We start from the raw sequence: 19,741 nt of genomic DNA, 5'->3' as shown, positions 1-19,741 counted from the left end.
ACAGTCCCTGCTCAATCTTAGACAAGTGAACCCTCAACACTCTTCTTTCTCAAACTGTATATTCATTCTTGTGTCCTTGCGAACGGTAGGACTAGTGGCACTGACTCTTACAGCTCTCCGAAAATGAAGTTCTGGGGCATTATGAGTCTTTTTAGCCATGCAGTTCATAGGTCATAAATGACCTGTCAGTGGTCAGAGAAGTGCACATCAATTCAATACCTAAATCTTCACTACCCCAGCTGCAAAGGACTAAGGTAAAATTATGTATCATACCTGATAATTTTCTTTCCATTAATCAAAGCTGATCAATCCATAGACTGGTGGGTTGTGTCCATCTACCAGCAGGTGGAGATAGAGAGCAATCCTTTTGCCTCCCTATATGTGGTCATGTGCAGCCGGAAACTCCTCAGTATGTCGATATCAAAGCTCCATCCGCAGGACTCAGCACTTAGAGAATTATACCCACAAAGGGACACTCTGCCCAGCTCACCACCGCCGAAATGGGGGAGGGGAATTAACCCAGCTCATCCCCACACAATTGGGGAGGGGAATCCGTCCAGCTCATCCCCGCGGAGCGGGGGAGGGACACCACACCCGCCGATGCGGGGGGATCTGGCTTATCCTGCAACCGCAACCGCGGGAGGAGCTGGCTGACCCTAACACCGCCGAAGCGGGAGGGAGCACTGGCAGAATTTAGGTCTCAATCCAGCCCCGTAAAACGGAGGGGAGAGGAATGCAGCAGCTCACTGTAACACAAAATCGTCCCAACTTCAGAAGAATTCAATCGAAAAAAACTTGACACGAAGACCTCCTGAACAGGAACTGAAGACTAAACTTGAACCTGAAATGCAACCAGAATATAAACAGTACAGATATCTGGGAGGGGCTATGGATTGATCAGCTATGATTAATGGAAAGAAAATTATCAGGTATGATACATAATTTTACCTTCCATATCATCATGCTGATCAATCCATAGACTGGTGGGATGTACCGAAGCAGTACTCACCCAGGGCGGGACAAAGAAATCCCTGACCGCAACACTGAAGCTCCAAACCGGGCCTCCGCCCAAGCAGCCACAGTCAAGTGGTAATGCCTGGAGAAGGTATGAGCCGATGCCCAAATTGCCGCCTTGCAAATCTCTTCCAAGGAGACGGACCCGGCCTCCGCCATCGAGGCCGCCTGAGCTCTAGTGGAGTGAGCCTTCAGCCGGATAGGCGGCACCTTCCCCGCGGCCACATAAGCCGCTGCAATGGCTTCCTTAACCCATCTTGCCACTGTAGGCTTAGCAGCCTGCAGACCCTTACGGGGACCTGCAAACAGGACAAACAGATGATCCGACTTCCGGAAATCATTGGTCACTTCCAAGTATCTGATGATGACTCGTCTCACATCTAGATATTTGAGAGCAGAGTACTCCTCTGGGTAGTCCTCCCTACGAAAGGATGGGAGACAGAGCTGCTGATTCACATGGAAGCGAGAAACAATCTTGGGCAGGAAGGAAGGCACTGTGCGAATAGACACTCCTGCCTCAGTGAACTGCAGAAAGGGCTCTCGACATGATAGCGCCTGGAGCTCGGAAACTCTTCTGGCTGAAGTGATAGCCACCAAAAAGACTGCTTTCAACGTCAGGTCTTTCAGAGATGCCCTCGACAAGGGTTCAAAAGGCGGCTTCTGCAAGGCTCTTAGCACTAGATTGAGATTCCAAGCAGGTACCACTGAGTGCAGAGGAGGGCGCAGGTGATTAACTCCCTTGAGAAAGCGCACCACATCTGGCTGCAAAGCCAGCACCCTTCAGGCGGCCCCTGAAGCAAGCCAGAGCCGCTACCTGGACTTTAAGGGAACTGAGCGACCGGCCTTTCTCCAGACCTTCTTGCAGGAACGCCAACACTGAAGAAATTGGAGCAGTGAAGGGAGAAAGGGAGCATGCCTCACACCACGATGCAAAGTTACGCCAAACCCTGGCGTAAGCAGTAGAAGTAGAGCGCTTCTTCGCTCTCAGCATAGTGGCGATGACCTTGTCTGAGAAGCCTTTCTTCCTCACACACTGCCGCTCAATAGCCAGGCCGTAAGACCAAAGGGGGAGGGATCCTCCATCACCATGGGACCCTGATGCCACAGGCCCTGCTCCGCTGGCAGTCGCAGAGGTCCGTCCACTGAGAGCCTGATCAAGTCCGCATACCAGGGACGTCTGGGCCAGTCCGGACCCACCAGGATTACCCGGCCCGGATGCTTTGCCACCCGGTCTAGTACCCTGCCCAACATGGGCCAGGGCGGGAACACATAGAGAAGCTCCTGTGTTGGCCACTGTTGGAGAAGAGCATCTACTCCCAGAGATCGAGGGTCCCGTCCTCTGCTGAAAAAGCACGACACTTGGCAATTGGCCGATGACGCCATCAGGTCTAGGCTCGGCTGGCCCCAGCGCTTCGTGATGTCCAAGAACGCCTGAGCCGATAGCTGCCACTCTCCGGGATCCAAGGTATGGTGACTGAGAAAGTCCGCCTTGACATTCATGACTCCAGCAATGTGGGCCGCCGACAGCTGTTCCAGGTTCGCTTCCGCCCACTGGCATAGATTCATGGCCTCCTTGGCTAAAGGGGCACTCTTGGTACCTCCCTGGCGATTGACATAGGCCACAGCCGTGGCATTGTCCGACAGAACCCGTACTGGCTTCAACGCCAGTACCGGGAGAAACTCCAAAAGTGCCAACCGAATGGCTCTGAGCTCCAGGAGGTTGATAGACCACTTTGCCTCTGCAGGAGACCAGAGCCCCTGCGCTGTCCTTCCCAAGCAATGGGCTCCCCAGCCCGTCAAAGAGGCATCCGTCGTGACTACAACCCACTCCGGGGTCAAAAGAGGCATCCCTGCAGACAACTTGTCTGTCCTCAGCCACCAGCTCAGCGCCTTGCGCACCGCTAGATCCAAGGGAAGGCGCACAGTGTAATCCTCCGACACTGGAGTCCAGCGCTGCAGCAGAGAGAGTTGTAGTGGTCTCATATGAGCCCTGGCCCAGGGCACTACTTCCATCGTGGCTGTCATAGAGCCCAACAGCTGCACATAGTCCCAAGCCCGAAGAGGAGAGGCTACTAGGAACTGGTCCACCCTGAGCCTGAAGCTTGACAATTCGATTGTCCGGCAGGAACACTCTGCCCACTTGGGTGTCGAAACGAACTCCCAGATATTCCAGGGACTGAGTCGGGCGCAGCTGGCTTTTCTCCCAGTTGATGATCCACCCCAGGGAGCTCAGAAGAGCAATCACCCGGTCTACAGCTCTGCCGCACTCTGCATAAGAGGGGGCTCGGATCAACCAGTCGTCCAGATAAGGATGGACTTGTACTCCTTCCTTTCGTAGGAAGGCCGCGATGACCACCATTACTTTGGAGAAGGTCCGCAGAGCAGTAGCCAACCCGAACGGGAGGGCTCTGAACTGGAAGTGTCAGCCCAGGACTGCAAAACGCAGAAAGCGTTGATGAGGAGGCCAGATGGGAATATGCAGGTAAGCTTCCTTGATGTCCAAGGATGCCAGGAACTCCCCTGCCTTCACTGCCGCTATAACAGAGCGGAGAGTCTCCATTCGGAAGTGCCGAACTTTCAAGGCCCGATTGACCCCTTTGAGGTCGAGGATAGGCCGTACAGAACCTCCTTTCTTTGGTACCACAAAGTAAATGGAGTAACGTCCCTTGCCAAGCTGATCTTCTGGCACCGGAACGACCGCACCCAGGCGGATCAGATTGTCCAAAGTCTGCTGCACTGCCACAGCTTTGACCGGAGACTTGCAGGGAGAGTGTACAAACCCGTCTCTTAAGGGTCGGCAGAACTCTAGCTTGTAGCCGTCTCTGATGACTTCTAGCACCCAAGCGTCTGAAGTTACCCTGGTCCACTCGCCCAGAAACGAGGACAGGCATCCTCCAATCTGCACTGGGCCATGGACCAGGGCCCCGTCATTGGGTACGAGACCCTGGGGGAGGACCGGAGGAAGCACCTCCGGGACGGCGGTCTCTGCGAAAGGAATGCTGCTTGGGGGAGAAGTTCCTCTTGAAGGAAGAGGGGGCAGAGGAGCCCGACTTGCCCGGGCGATACCGACGGGCTTCCTGAAACCGTCCTTTGGAGTTACCGGGGCGAGCACTGGCCCGAGCCCTGACCTCTGGTAACCTCTTGCCCTTAGACGTGCCGAGATCGGTCACAATTTTGTCCAGCTCGACCCCAACAGCTTGCCTTTAAAAGGCAACTTAGCCAGGCGAGACTTAGAGGAGTGGTCCGCAGACCAATGCTTCAGCCAAAGCCACCGCCAAGTAGAGACTGTCTGAGCCATACCTTTAGCTGAGGCTCTCAAGACATCATACAGCAAGTCTGCCAAATAAGCCAAGCCCGATTCCAGGGCCAGCCAATCAGCCCTCAAGGAAGGATCCGAGGGGGAAGCCCGCTGCACAATCGTCAGGCATGCCCTGGCCACATAGGAGCCGCAAACTGAGGCCTGCAAACTTAAAGCAGCCGCCTCGAAGGACGACCTTAAGGCCGCCTCCAATCTTCTGTCTTGGGCGTCCTTTAGGGCCGTGCCACCTTCCACCGGCAACGCCGTTTTCTTAGTCACCGCAGTGATTAAAGAATCCACGGTAGGCCAAAGAAAGGCCTCCCGTTCACCTTCAGGCAGAGGATAGAGGCGGGACATAGCCCTAGCCACTTTGAGGCTCGCTTCTGGTACATCCCATTGAGCTGAAATCAAGATGCGCATGGCCTCATGCACGTGGAAGGTTCTAGGCGAGCGCTTCATCCCCAGCATAATGGCGGAGCCAACAGAGGCTGAGGGAGAGACGTCCTCTGGAGAGGAAATCTTCAAAATGCTCATGGCCTGCACTAACAGGTTGGGCAAATCCTCTGAGCGAACGATCCGCGCTGCAGAGGGGTCATCCGCTCCATCCGAGCGGGAATCCGTTTCCTCCAAGGAATCCCCAAAGGACCGTTGGGCGAACTCAGATACGCTGCCCTCATCTACATCAGAGGAGACAGAGTCCTCTAGGGCCTGGAAATCCACCCGAGGGTGTTTGCTTCCGGAGGCCTCAACCCCTTTATCGGACAAGGGAGCAGGGGCAGCATTTTGCATTAGGAAAGCCTGATGCAGCAGCAAAATGAACTCAGGGGAGAAACCCCCCAGACTGTGCACTTCTGCAGCCTGGGCCACGGCCCTAGACCCACCCTCAACCGGCGCTCGCAAGAGCGGGGGATGAACATGCTGCGCATCCAAAATGGCGTCTGGCATGAAACTCCGAGAAGGAGCCGCGTGGGAAGAACGGCGCTTAACTTTGGCCGCTTTTTTGCCGTCGCCCGAATCAAGGGCGACCGTAGCATTAACGTCTCCCACCTCGAGGGCGGCCCAAGAAGAAGCCGTCCGAGCAGAGTGGCCGGCCAAAATGGTGGGGGCGAGCAGCGGGGGATGGGCTTTTATGGCGGGAAAAACCGCCGCACCGGAGGAAGAACCGGGACACTGACCGGCCTCCAAACTGATGCTTAACAAAGGCGATTCAGGTTTTGAAATCCCCGCATCCCCGCTAGACGCACCCACGCGGTCCGGGGAGCGAATCCTCGCGCCCTCGCCCTCCGACGCCATAGGCCACGTGGAGACCGATCGGGGAACCCCCTGCCCGCTACAAAAAGGTAAAAATTACCTGCTTCTCGCTCCGAGCTGTAACGAACTGGTGTCCCAGTGAGTAGCTGCAATAAACGTTGAAATAAACGTTGAAATAAACGCCCTTAAGGACGTCCAAAATTTTTTTTTTTTTTAACGGAGCCAGCGGGAGGGGGGAGAAAAGGAGGGACCTGGCACCACCAGGTTTGCACTTGCTCAGGAAGAGCCCTCAACCCCAGGTACTCAACAAAACCTAAAAATTAGGCTTGGAGGCCTAGCCAGAGCTGCTGCTGTGTGTGACCACCACCTGCTGAGATAGAGAACATACTGAGGAGTTTCCGGCAGCACATGACCACATATAGGGAGGCAAAAGGATTGCTCTCTATCTCCACCTGCTGGTAGATGGACACAACCCACCAGTCTATGGATTGATCAGCATGATGATATGGAAAATATAAATCAACATATGCATCCAGTTTCTCCTACATAAGCACGCAACTATGGAACGCACTACCAAACGTCATGAAAACAATGCACGATCTAATAAACTTCCGGAAAGCACTAAAAACCAACCTGTTCAAAAAGGCATACCACAATGATCCAACCTAAAGCACCCAACCTTGCAACACAATGAAACTCATACCAGAACTGGACAAAACTTAACTCTCTCTCCTTGACTACTTAATTTACTCTGTCACTCATGCAATACTTCTCTGTATTTCTCATTCCGGAATGGCGATCGCCATCACGGCATAATGTAAGCCACACTGAGCCTGCAAATAGGTGGGAAAATGTGGGATACAAATGCAACAAATAAATTTTATTTATTTATTTGCAGCATTTGTATCCCACATTTTCACAGGCTCAATGTGGCTTACATTATGCCGTGATGGCGATCGCCATTCCGGAATGAGAAATACAGAGTGTTATTCCATTTAAGTACAGAAAGTGTTGGATAAGTTATAAGAAGCAGATATACAGTTCAATTCAGGCATTAAAGATCAAGGGTAATTTTGGGAGGGGGTCCAGAAGGGAAGGGTGGAATGGAGGGTTCGATGGGAGGGAGGCAGAAGGCAGGGATCACATACTTTTCAAAAACGTTATAGGTTCAAAAAATTTAAGGCTCATTAGGTATTTGTTGCAGCATTGATGACTCCCAAATCTACCGATGACTCCCAAATCTACCTTTCTACCCCTGATATCTCACCTTGCATCCAAACCAAAGTTTCAGCGTGCGTGTCTGACATTGCTGTCTGGATGTCTCAACGCCACCTGAAATTAAATATGACCAAAACCGAGCTTTTCATTTCCCCCCCCCAAACCCACCTCCCCGCTCCCCCCGTTTTCTATTTCTGTTGATGGCTCTCTCATTCTCCCTGTCTCCTCAGCTCGAAACCTTGGGGTCATCTTTGACTCTTCTCTCTCCTTCTCTGCTCATATCCAGCAGATCGCCAAGACCTGTCGTTTCTTTCTTTACAACATCCGTAAAATCCGCCCCTTTCTTTCCGAGCACTCTACCAAAACCCTCATTCACACCCTTGTCACCTCTCGTTTAGACTACTGCAATCTGCTTTTTGCTGGCCTCCCACTTAGTCACCTCTCCCCTCTCCAGTCGGTTCAAAACTCTGCTGCCCGTCTCATCTTCCGCCAGGGTCGCTTTACTCATACTACCCCTCTCCTCAAGACCCTTCACTGGCTCCCTATCCGTTTTCGCATCCTGTTCAAACTTCTTCTACTAACCTATAAATGTACTCACTCTGCTGCTCCCCAGTATCTCTCCACACTCGTCCTTCCCTACACCCCTTCCCGTGCACTCCGCTCCATGGATAAATCCTTCTTATCTGTTCCCTTCTCCACTACTGCCAACTCCAGACTTCACGCCTTCTGTCTCGCTGCACCCTACGCCTGGAATAAACTTCCTGAGCCCCTACGTCTTGCCCCATCCTTGGCCACCTTTAAATCTAGACTGAAAGCCCACCTCTTTAACATTGCTTTTGACTCGTAACCACTTGTAACCACTCGCCTCCACCTACCCTCCTCTCTTCCTTCCCGATTTGATTTGCTTACTTTATTTATTTTTTGTCTATTAGATTGTAAGCTCTTTGAGCAGGGACTGTCTTTCTTCTATGTTTGTGCAGCGCTGCGTACGCCTTGTAGCGCTATAGAAATGCTAAATAGTAGTAGTAGCAGTAGTAGTATTGACTATTGGTCTTGTTTTCTACGTTGCGGCTGAAAGGTTGAAGCCTGATCTGTGTTAAGTTTTGATTTATTCCTGTTAGTTTGTAAATGGATGTCTTATTTTGTCAATGCTAAATTTTTATTTATTTATTTATTGCATTTGTATCCCACATTATCCCACCTTTTTGCAGGCTCAATGTGGCTTACAATTCATCGTGGAAACTGGAAATAGAAAAGAATATACATTTGGTTTTACAGCAAGTATTAGGTGTACGATGGTGAAATACATAGTACTGGAGATAGAAAAGAGTATACATTTGTGTTAGCAGACGTTTTGGGTGCATGATGGTGAGATACATGATAGTGTTAAAGTCATAGACATTAGGTACATGATAGTGTGAAAGCAAAAGACATTAGAGAACGTTCCTGGATATCTTAAAGAATGTAGAGTTACGTGTGTTGTTCTTTATGATATATTTTGTCGAAGAGATAAGTTTTCAGGAGTTTGCGGAAATTGGTCATTTCGTAGACCGTTTTCAGGTTACGTGGCAGTGTGTTCCAGAGCTGTGTGCTTGTATAGGAAAAGGTTGATGCATGCATTGAGTTGTGTTTCAAGCCTTTACATTTGGGAGGATGAAGATTGAGGAATGTGCGGGAGGATTTTTTTTGCATTTCTGGGTGGTAGTTCTATTAGGTCTGACATGTAGGCTGGGGCGTCACCATGGATGATTTTATGGACCAAGGTACAAGGCAAATAATCACCCTTCTTCTCAATACATCAAATTTAATCAAATATACAGGAAACTCACTGGTTCACGGTCTCACATCATTCAACAGGACCAAACACTTATCAAACAACTGCCGTGACCATTGTAATACAGTTCTCTACTTCCATCCACAGAATCTGGTGCTGTCAGGAAGTGGCTTTTTGAGAAGCTGGTGTATCGCACATACAGTACATGATTTATACTGGAACCTGAGTTGTTAAACAATGCATAAAAGTCCAAAATATTAACTCTGAAAACAATGTGAAAAATAAAGGTTCAGAAAATAAACAGTGCTGAAGGTACTTTTCTCTATAACTCTCTAGTTTGCAGCAAAGTATATTTCGATACAAACTCTTCCACTTGTTCTCCCTGCAGCATCTTATAAAGCATTTATAAAGACCTTTATAAATTAAAAAAAAAAAGATCAAGGGTAGCTGTGAAGACATTTTTTTTTTGTTACATTTGTACCCCACGCTTTCCCACTCATGGCAGGCTCAATGTGGTAGGCAATGGAGGGTTAAGTGACTTGCCCAGAGTCACAAGGAGCTGCCTGTGCCAGGAATCGAACTCAGTTCCTCAGTTCACCATCCTAACCACTAGGCCACTCCTCCACTCCATTCCTGCTAAGCATTTGATGTCTGGTCATTATGAAGGATCTTTTAGGTACGTCTAAAAGATAAATAAATACATAGTAAAGCGTGGGGGGAGGATTTGAGAAGTACTCAGTTTTTCAGTTCTGGGGGAGTCAACAGTGACAGGAAACAAGTGAATCACCTCCCTCTACCTGTTCCACAAGCAAACAACATTTACAAAGCAAGAGGAGGGAGGAGAATGTAAAGAGATCCCAGAAAGTTAGAGAGTCCTAAAGGAGCAGTTGCAGTGTGAGGGGAGGAGAATGAGGAAGAAGAGCCTGAGGGGCTACAGCAGGGAATGGATTGAGCAGTGCCAGGCTCATTTCTTCTTGTGTGTGTGTGGCATTGCCTGGCACTGCATCCCCTGCTGCCCACCTCCTGCCAGTGAGGGGAGGAGAATGAGGAAGAAGAGCTTTCTGTGTGTGTGGCATTGCCTGGCACTGCATCCCCTGCTGCCCACCTCCTGCCAGTGAGGGGAGGAGAATGAGGAAGAAGAGCCTGAGGGGCTACAGCAGGGAATGGATTGAGCAGTGCCAGGCTCATTTCTTCTTGTGTGTGTGTGGCATTGCCTGGCACTGCATCACCTCCTGCCCACCTCCTGCCAGTAAGGGGAGGAGAATGAGGAAGAAGAGCAGCAGCTGCTGTGTGAGGGGAGGAGAATCAGAAAGAAGAGTCTGAGGGGCTACAGCAGGGAATGGATTGAGCAGTGCCAGGCTCATTTCTTGTGTGTGTGTGTGGCATTGCCTGGCACTGCATCCCCTGCTGCCCACCTCCTGCCAGTGTGAGGGGAGGAGAATGAGGAAGAAGAGTCTGAGGGGCTACAGCAGGGAATGGATTGAGCAGTGCCAGGCTCATTTCTTCTTGTGTGTGTGTGGCATTGCCTGGCACTGCATCCCCTGCTGCCCACCTCCTGCCAGTGAGAGGAGAATGAGGAAGAAGAGCAGCAGCTGCTGTGTGAGGGGAGGAGAATGAGGAAGAAGAGCCTGAGGGGCTACAGCAGGGAATGGATTGAGCAGTGCCAGGCTCATTTCTTCTTGTGTGTGTGTGGCATTGCCTGGCACTGCATCCCCTGATGCCCACCTCCTGCCAGTGAGGGGAGAATGAGGAAGAAGAGCCTGAGGGGCTACAGCAGGGAATGGATTGAGCAGTGCCAGGCTCATTTCTTCTTGTGTGTGTGTGGCATTGCCTGGCACTGCATCACCTCCTGCCCACCTCCTGCCAGTAAGGGGAGGAGAATGAGGAAGAAGAGCAGCAGCTGCTGTGTGAGTGGAGGAGTGGCCTAGTGGTTAGGGTGGTGGACTTTGGTCCTGGGGAACTGGGTTCGATTCCCACTGCAGGCACAGGCAGCTCCTTGTGACTCTGGGCAAGTCACTTAACCCTCCATTGCCCCATGTAAGCCGCATTGAGCCTGCTATGAGTGGGAAAGCGCGGGGTACAAATAAAAATAATAAGAATCAGAAAGAAGAGTCTGAGGGGCTACAGCAGGGAATGGATTGAGCAGTGCCAGGCTCATTTCTTCTGTGTGTGTGTGTGTGGCATTGCCTGGCACTGCATCCCCTGCTGCCCACCTCCTGCCAGTGAGGGGAGGAGAATCAGGAAGAAGAGCAGCAGCTGCTGTGTGAGGGGAGGAGAATGAGGAAGAAGAGTCTGAGGGGCTACAGAAGGGAATGGATTGAGCAGTGCCAGGCTCATTTCTTCTTGTGTATGTGTGGCATTGCCTGGCACTGCATCCCCTGCTGCCCACCTCCTGCCAGTCTCCTACCTGCTCAGCACAAACCCCAAGAGCCATCCTCCTCCTGCCCTTCTCCAGACCACCTGCGAGGGAATCAGGGTCTCCTGAGTTCTGATCATAGGCAGAGACTAATGGAGAAAAAGAAAGATAAAAACAAGGAGCATTGGAAAAAATGTAAAATTAAATCCTTTTCACTCCACCCCCAGAAGGTTTCTCACCAATCAGCGCTGCCCAGATGGAGCTAAAACCCCTCCTCTCTACAGCACGCTAGGAATCTTCTGACCAATCAGTGGCAGAGGAAGCTAAAATTCGTCCTCTCCACCCCCTTCCCCCCGGGAACAGTCTGACCAATCCCGAGCTGGAAAGGTGGCCAATCAGTGTCAGAGGGGCGGGATCTTGTCCTCTCCGTCTCATGCTGTATTACGTCATAGAGTCTTTTCCTGGCACGTTAGTATGAGAGAGCAGAGAGAGAGAAAGCACCAATTGTCTCTTTTCCCTGACACAAGCAGCTGCTGCCACCTCTGGCCGGATGTTTTAGCTCAAGACAGATATTGTGCAGGGTACAGAACTGCTTAATAACAATAATACCTGGTCTATATTAACCCAAAACAATGTATCATGAGATTGAAGAAGTCTGGTGGTAGGAAAAATAATGGAGATGCTGCTGAAGGAATGGATAGTGAACTTCCTGGAATCCAATGGTTGCAGTATCCCAAAATCCTAGCAATGTAACAGAAACGTGTGTGTGTTTGCAAAGGCTTCAGATGTCCCTGCATCTACCTCTGAATGTGTGTTTGTGCATATCTTACTCCTGGGGGGATGTCTGCACAGAATATTTTAAATTCAGTGCATAATAGTTAAAAATTCTACATTGATTATTTGTACTGCTTTTGCACAGAATTTCCTCATTCTAAGGCCTGAAATTCCCCATCCTCTGGCTGCAGCTTCCCCAGTTCCAGCTCTCACTCCAGCTGCAGTTCTTTCTCCTTCTAACTCTTTGGAAGACGCCTAATTCTGTCTGACCCCAAAGTCTTTTCACCTGCACTACCCCCCCCCCCCCCCAGGCAAATCCCCCACCTCTCATTCTTTCTCCTACCTTTCCCCAACTTGTATCCCCCACTCTCTTCCCGGCACAGCCTCAAGCTTGATCTCTCCCTCATCCATATGTAACCCCCACTGGAAATGACGCCTAATTCTGTCTGACCCCAAAGTCTTTTCACCTGCACTACCCCCCCCCCCCCCCCCAGGCAAATCCCCCACCTCTCATTCTTTCTCCTACCTTTCCCCAACTTGTATCCCCCACTCTCTTCCCGGCACAGCCTCAAGCTTGATCTCTCCCTCATCCATATGTAACCCCCACTGGAAATGTGGTGAAATTTGGTCTGATGGATAGGAGGAGCCAGGGGAAGGTTTTATTTATTTATTTATTTAGATTTTTCAGTAGTAGCACAAGGTGAATTACATTCAGGTATACTGGGTATTTCCCTGTCCCTGGGACAATCTAAGCTTGTATCTGAGGCAATGGAGGGTTGAATGTCTTGCCCAAGAGGGCGAGGAGAGGGAAAATAAAAGGGAGTAAACACGAAGGATCAGGGTTCTTGGTTAACCATTAACCCACCAGGACCCAAAGGATCAAATTGGGGTCCCTGGCCAAGCTAAGGGTTATTTTTGTGAAGGAGAGAATCCTCTGCCGCAGAGCAAGAGGGATTGATATAGTGTCACAAGGTAGCAGACCCGGGGGTGGGGGTAGGAAGCCTAGGCTGTGGGAGTGTGGCTCTGTGGGGACTAAGAGATGAAGAACTGACCTCCCGGAGGAGCTGAAGTGAGAGGAAATGAAGCCTCGCTGGAGTACCTAAGGCCGGCTGCCCACCAGAGGGGTAGCTTTAGAGAGAGAGAGAGAACTCTGGATGGGAAAGATAACAGGGTCTCTGCGTAAGATAATTTAACTGACATCCTGACCACCTAGCCTAAGACTGAGGAGTACTGTTTGTTCTGTGAGACCATCATTCCTTTGAGCAATTGTGTGACTTGGGTGAAGAGATGTAAATAGTTATTAATTTTGTTCCAGTAAAAAGCAAATAGTTTTGAAAACTACTCTTAGACTGTCTAGACTCTCATTCTATGTTTGCTGGCTTGTCAGGGGACAGAATAATCCTCGGGTCTACCTAGATTAACCCAGGTCCAGCTTGCACCCTATTCCAACCTGACTTGTATTTTTGTGAACCTCAGTCAGCGTGCCTACCCAGAAGAGCTTAGCCAGCATCCTGAATTGGTTTGAGTGGGACCAGGGTTACAAAAATGGCACCCAACCTGGGAGAGCACATTTTTTTTGGGGGGGGGGGGGGGGGAGAGCCCTGAGGGTGAAGGCAAAGGGACCATGGTTGAGCCAGGGAAGTGAAAGCCATCAGTGGGTAGAGGCAAGTAAGGCCAGTCTTTATTCTCAGGAGGAGACAAAGAACCAGGAGAGACTGAGACAGCCCTTTTCGAGTGACCCCAGTCACTATTACTTTGCAAATTATGGCAAACTAATAAAATCCCTTTTTAAGGGCCCGACAGCTCACAAGAGAGAGTTGAGGAAGGTAAGACACATCTTTAATATGTAAACAAGAGCAATGGAGTATACAATTGAATACCAACAAATATATAACTCCACAGAAACACAACAAAATAAAAAATATGAGCAGTACAAAGAAAATTAAACAGCCTAAAAAGGAAGGAGGAGAAAGCCTCAGAACCCCATGTTTGTTAAGGTTCCAAGACTAGAAAGGCTGATTACCTCATCGGCTAAAAAAAATCCTCCAACCTCCATAGGTAGACTTCAATCACGAAATTTAGAAAAGAAAATGTCTTAACTTATGAAAATGTAACAATAAGTGCAATTCAGTTGCTTGAAAGTATTGTATTCTGTTTGAGTGTGTCATGAAACACCTAGCCACCCACCTGGGGCTAACCCTACGGCCACTTAGAGGGTCTGTTCCCAGCACAGCTCAGGTCTGCCTGCACCTGCCGCTTGTGCTCTACACTAGCACCCTCCTCCCACCGACTGGGTCCCAACCGCCTCTAGGTGAGTCTCACGGTGTTCCCTAGTGATTTCTAGGTTGCTGAAGCCACACTTCCAGTGGTCCCACGGTTCCTAGAAAGCATTCACAGACCCAACAGACAAACCACCAGGCTTCTTAGTTGAGCCAAGCAGAGGCAATAAACTAACAATATCTATCTATCTATCTATTTATTTATTTATTATTAGGATTTATTTACTGCCTTTTTGAAGGAATTCACTCAAGCCGGTGTACAGTAAGTATAAATCAAACATGAGTAATAGACAATATGAACAATAGACAAGAAAAATTAGATCAATGGAGCAATCAGCAAAACAATAACAGGTAACTGAAATATGGATCAATTATAACACTATCTAAACATTTGTTTACTATCTAAATAGTACCTGGGGAGATCAGGGCATATAGCTGCTCACAGGTTATCAAAAATAACTGTCCACAGGGTCTCAGTGAAGAGATCTTTCGTTCTTCCCTCCCAATCTGAGACTGGAGAAAAATCCAGTATTTCCTAGATGAATTTGAGCTCCTGGACCAATCAGAGCCCAGAACAACAAGTTTTAAAAATAGCTGACCACATCACTGCAGGTTGCCTCTTACCTGTGGTAACTAAAGAGGGAACAGTCATGCTTTACACATAAACATGCACTACCTGCTGGCCAAACTAGAAAAATACACTTCAAGAAATAATAGTTTTACAGGCTTAAAAACCCACTGTTTTATCATAGAGTACAACACAGTTTGTTTTAAAGTATTGTAGTTACAGAAAAGATAAAGAGGCGGTGAGGTTTTTCTGCTGATGACGAAGAGGTTCTCAACTCAGAGGGTGATTCTGCCCAGAGCTCTTTGAGGCTTCTCCTCCCACCTTATGGGTAATTAAGATTTTTGCACTAGAGCTGATTATGTGATTTCAGGATAGTAATGTTTGTTGTAAGCTGAAGACTTCTTCCTCAACCCATTTATTGGACATGGTTTATTCTACTTTTTTTTTTTTTTTTTTTACATTTGTACCCCGCACTTTCCCACTCATGGCAGGCTCAATACGGCTTACATGGGGCAATGGAGGGTTAAGTGACTTGCCCAGAGTCACAAGGAGCTGCCTGTGCCTGAAGTGGGAATTGAACTCAGGTCCTCAGTTCCCCAGAACCAAAGTCCACCACCCTAACCACTAGGCCACTCCTCCACTCCAAAACCAACCACTTTCAAAACCGACCACAAGACTATAAAAGAGCTTTAATTTGAATTGGAAGAAACTATGGATCAAGAATTCCCGACGACACCGCAGGCGTCTATCCTCTAGCTTTTATTTGGGACCTAATTCCGAAACTCCATAAGCTGAATGTTAAGTATCCATTTGAGGTGGAACGTGTCAATAGAGTGCCTGCCCATAGGCCTCTTGCCATTAGAGGTCCTCGCCCTTTTGTTCTCAAGGTGCCATGTCATCAACAAGTAGTGGGCATTTTCACTAAGCTTAAAACTATGCCAGAAATCATATGGAATGAATCCAAGATGACTATTCTTCCTGACTTCGCAAAAGAGACAGCACTGAAAAGAAAACAACTGCTAGCACTGAGATCTTGGAGCAATATAAGGCCTTTTCTACCTGGCCTCACTGAAAGTAACCTTCCAAAAGAAAATATATAAATCTGAAAATCCTAACAAGATTCTGTTGTTTATACAAGAATCCTCATCGGATGTACCGAAGACTGAATAGAAGTTATCCTGTGAAGTCTATATTTTAAGCATTGTTTAAAATCTAATTTTGGTCAGTTCGATAAAGGGGTTAACAGAATATAAACTAATTCAACAGGCATGTTTCCTTCCTTTTAAAGTTGATTCACTAACCTGCTTATAATCGAAAGAGAAAAACGCCTATATTGCGACCCAAATTGGGAGATAGACGTTTATCTCCCAAAAATGAATAAATCGGTATAAGCGAAAGCCGATTTTGGACATTTTCAACTGCACTCCGTTGCGGATGCGGACAAAGTTGATGGGGGTGTGTCAGAGGTGTGGCAAAGGCGGAACTGGGGCGTGGTTATCGGCTGAACAGAGATGGGCGCATTTCACCGATAATGGAACAAAAGTATGCGTTTGTAGCTAGAATTTAGGGCACTTTTCCTGGACCCTGTTTTTTCACGAATAAGGCCCCAAAAAGTGCCCTAAATGACCAGATGACCACCGGAAGGAATCGGGGATGACCTCCCCTGACTCCCCCAGTGGTCACTAACCCCCTCCCACCACAAAAAATGATATTTCACAACTTTTTATTTTCACCCTCAAATGTCATACCCAGCTCCCTGACAGCAGTATGCAGGTCCCTGGAGCAGTTGTTAGGGGGTGCAGTGGACTTCAGGCAGGTGGACCCAGGCCCATCCCCCCTACCTGTTACAATTGTGCTGCTTAATGCTTAGTCGTCCAACCCCCCAAACCCACTGTACCCACATGTAGGTGCCCCCCTTCACCCCTTAGGGCTATAGCAATGGTGTAGACTTGTGGGCAGTGGGTTTTGAGGGGGATTTGGGGGGCTCAACACACAAGGGAAGGGTGCTATGCACCTGGGAGCTCGTTTACCTTTTTTTTTGTTTTTGTAAAAGTGCCCCCTAGGGTGCCCGGTTGGTGTCCTGGCATGTGAGGGGGAGCAGTGCACTACGAATCCTGGCCCCTCCCACGAACAAATGCCTTGGATTTTTTCGTTTTTCAGCTGGGCGCTTTCATTTTCCATTATCGCTGAAAAACAAAAACGCCCAGCTCACACATTGTCGAATAAAACATGGACGTCTATTTTTTTGCGAAAATACGGTTCGGTCCGCCCCTTCACGGACCCGTTCTCGGAGATAAACGCCCATGGAGATAGACGTTTTCGTTCGATTATGCCCCTCCATGGCTCCTTTTTCTCAAGCCGCGGTAATGCCGACAAAGACCATTCAATTTGAATGGACGCTGTCGGAATTGCTGTGTGGCTTGATAAAAGGAGGCCTAAATTAGTCAGATTAAATCAAAGAATATGAGGGCATATCTTTAAATACGTAGGTTGGACATGGGTCGGAGTCTACAAGCCCCTTTAGCAAACTTAGGGCCCTGGATACTAAGCCGCGCTGTAGGCACGCTGTTTTTACCATGTGCTAATTTAGGAATATACTGGCGTCTCTAGCATTAGCTTGCACTAAAAACGCTAGTACACCTTAATAAACAGGGCCCTTAGACAGAGCTTCTCAATAACAGTTTGATCAACCATTGAGAAAGTGCTCCAATAGCGATCTGCTGGAATACCATCTAATTATGGTCCCCCTTAAGTTAATTGCAAACGAGTTCCTTTCATTATTTATTTATTTCCCACTCAAAGCAGGCTCAATGCGGCTTACATAGTAATAGGAATACCAGAATAATAGAAGAGATGAGTAGGTACCAGAAATAGAAAAGATGAGTAGGTAGAGATAGGCAATGGAGAGGGGAGTAAGGTGGAAGATATAGTCTGGAACAATGTTGTTATCATATGGGTATGTGTTAGGTAGATGGGTTCATAAGATTAGTCTGGGTCATTTGGATAGGCTTACTTGAATAAATGGGTTTTTAGTGCTTTCCGGAAGGGTAGGTAGTCATATATTGATCGGATAGATCTGGGGAGGGCATTCCAGAGTTTGCTGCCTAGGAAGGAGAAGTTGGATCCATAATAGGTCTTGTACTTGATTCCTTTGCAATTGGGGTAATGCAGGTTGAGATAATTTCGTGAAGATTCAGACATGTTTCTGGTAGGAAGGTCAATCAGATTGAGCATATAGCTCAATAGTGTAGTGCGCACTAACTGCTAAGACCCCCGCCCCCCACAGGAATATAATGGGTATCAGTATTCAGTATATGCTAAATCTGTTAGCACACCTTAGTAAAAAGGACCCCACTCGGGGCAATTTCTCCAGATGAGTTAGTTTTCCACATACCATGACAGGAATGATGGTGCGCCCTGATAGGGAATTCTAAAACCGTGAGCAAAGCCGTCTTCAATTAAACCCGCATCCTTTTTGTGTACCGGGCCAACCATGGCCGCATAGCGGGTAGGTTGACCGGGGAGGATGCCATGGCCCTGTGTACTAAGTTATGGTTGTGTAGCTGCTCTATCTGGTGGTTTTTTTGCTGCATTTGATGGCGGGGTGAGGGGCGCCGCACGCTGTGCAGACGTGCTTGTATCTGCAGTTAGGCATGGTGCATGCTGCCCGGTTGAATCGCCAACAGGCCCCGTCTTGATTCCCCAAGGCTCTCCCCGCACTGCTTGGTCCCCCTGCCCGAAAGGGTCTGCCCTGCGCGCTGGATACTGGCCCCCTGTTGGCCATGCTGTGTAACCACAGATCTACGTTCATCCACCCCTACCCCAGGGTGGGGCAATCGTCCATCCTATCCCTGTAGTCTTTGTCATATTTTAACCATCTGTGTCCCTCATAATCTTTGTATGCCTGCACTATGTTGTGAGCGTATGCTAGCATTGGGCTGTACTGGGTGGGATCGGCGTGTCCCGCCACATCTATTACCCTGAGGAAGGCCCACAGCCAGTTAACTATAGATTTCTGTGTGCCTTTGTCCTGTGTGTGTGTGTTATCCTTAGCGTCCTTCTTTCTTTTCTTGTGGCGTTTCTTTCCCTCAAGTACTTGAAATATGTCAAAGTATTTCCTATTCTTTATCTTTTTCCTGGTGGACTTAGGTACTAATCTCCATATGTGAGGCAGAGCGACTAGTGGAGTGGGGCGGTCGTCCTTATTGACTGCTGCCGCCCCTTCGGCGCTCCGTGTTTCATCGTCCTCCTCCGAAGAGGAGGAGGAGGATGAGGACGAGGAATCTGAGCTGCTCTCACTGTCTGAGCTGCTGTGCCTGCATTTTTTCTTTCCTTTCTTTTTCTGTTTTTTTGTTTTCTTCTTGCCTGGTATGGGCCCTGTCTCTTTGATTGTTGTCTTTTGGCCCCCACTGTTTCCTTCTCGCTCAGTGTGTGTGCCCTTATCTCCCGTGCTCTCAGCGCTGCACTCCTCGGTCCTACCCATTCCCTCCCCCACATTCGCATTAGCATTTACTTTCTCATGTCCCTGCACTCCGCTGGACATACCTGCGGGTTCCATCGGCGGTGCTCTGTCCGTGTGATTAGGTTCCAGCCTGGGGGGATTTGGTGTGGAGCACCCGCAACTGGGTCTTGGGGTGCTCGGGGCAGGTGCCGCATGACTTGCATCTATTGGCGATTGCCATGTATGGCATGGGGGGGGGGCCAAATCCCTGCCAGGCCCCGAAGTAGGGAGGATGCTGCGGGTATCCCCAGCCCATGCCATAAGGCCACGCTGGCGTGCCTGGTTGCTGGCCGTGACCTGCCACTGTCCCCGCGCTGTCCGTGATCTGTGGTGTTGCGCCCTGTATTGCTGCGTATGGTGGAGTCCATCCCGAAGCAGTCGTCGGGTGGGGCCAAGGGCTCTGCTGGGAATGGAAGGTTTCCGGACTGCCGGCCGTACCACTCGATTGATGCTGGGGGCCCGTTGCAGTCATCTTCTTGCTTTTTTTCTTCCGTGAAGTTGAGGCCGCTTCTGTGGGGGCGGGCTGCCCTTCAGCTCTTGTGCCTGCTTGCCTTCTTCCCTGCCGTTTCGCTTGGGTCGTTCTCGTATGCAGCTGTCTCTCCTTCCTGCTCTTGCGGTGTGCTGGGTTCCCCTTCCTCTCCCCTCTCCAAGGTGGGGCAGTCGGTAGCGACTTCTGCCTCCGCTGTCGTCTCCATACTGCGCGATGGT

At 49.3% G+C, this 19,741-nt stretch overlaps 1 protein-coding gene across 1 annotated transcript in view; it reads right to left on the bottom strand.

The window, feature by feature from the left end:
• The window catches only part of LOC115460740 (zinc finger protein 585A-like), a 28,730-nt gene extending 9,655 nt beyond the window's left edge, over positions 1–19,075 (bottom strand). Inside the window, exon 1 of the mRNA XM_030190495.1 lies at positions 18,512–19,075. Coding sequence (XP_030046355.1) covers positions 18,512–19,075 — 564 coding nt within the window. The remainder of the gene's footprint in view (positions 1–18,511) is intronic.
• Between the last annotated feature and the right edge of the window lie 666 nt (positions 19,076–19,741).

Source organism: Microcaecilia unicolor, chromosome 1 (genome assembly GCF_901765095.1).
Source record: "Microcaecilia unicolor chromosome 1, aMicUni1.1, whole genome shotgun sequence".
In the NCBI taxonomy this organism is placed as follows: Eukaryota; Metazoa; Chordata; class Amphibia; order Gymnophiona; family Siphonopidae; genus Microcaecilia; species Microcaecilia unicolor.
This window is presented reverse-complemented; position numbering and strand designations above follow the sequence as displayed.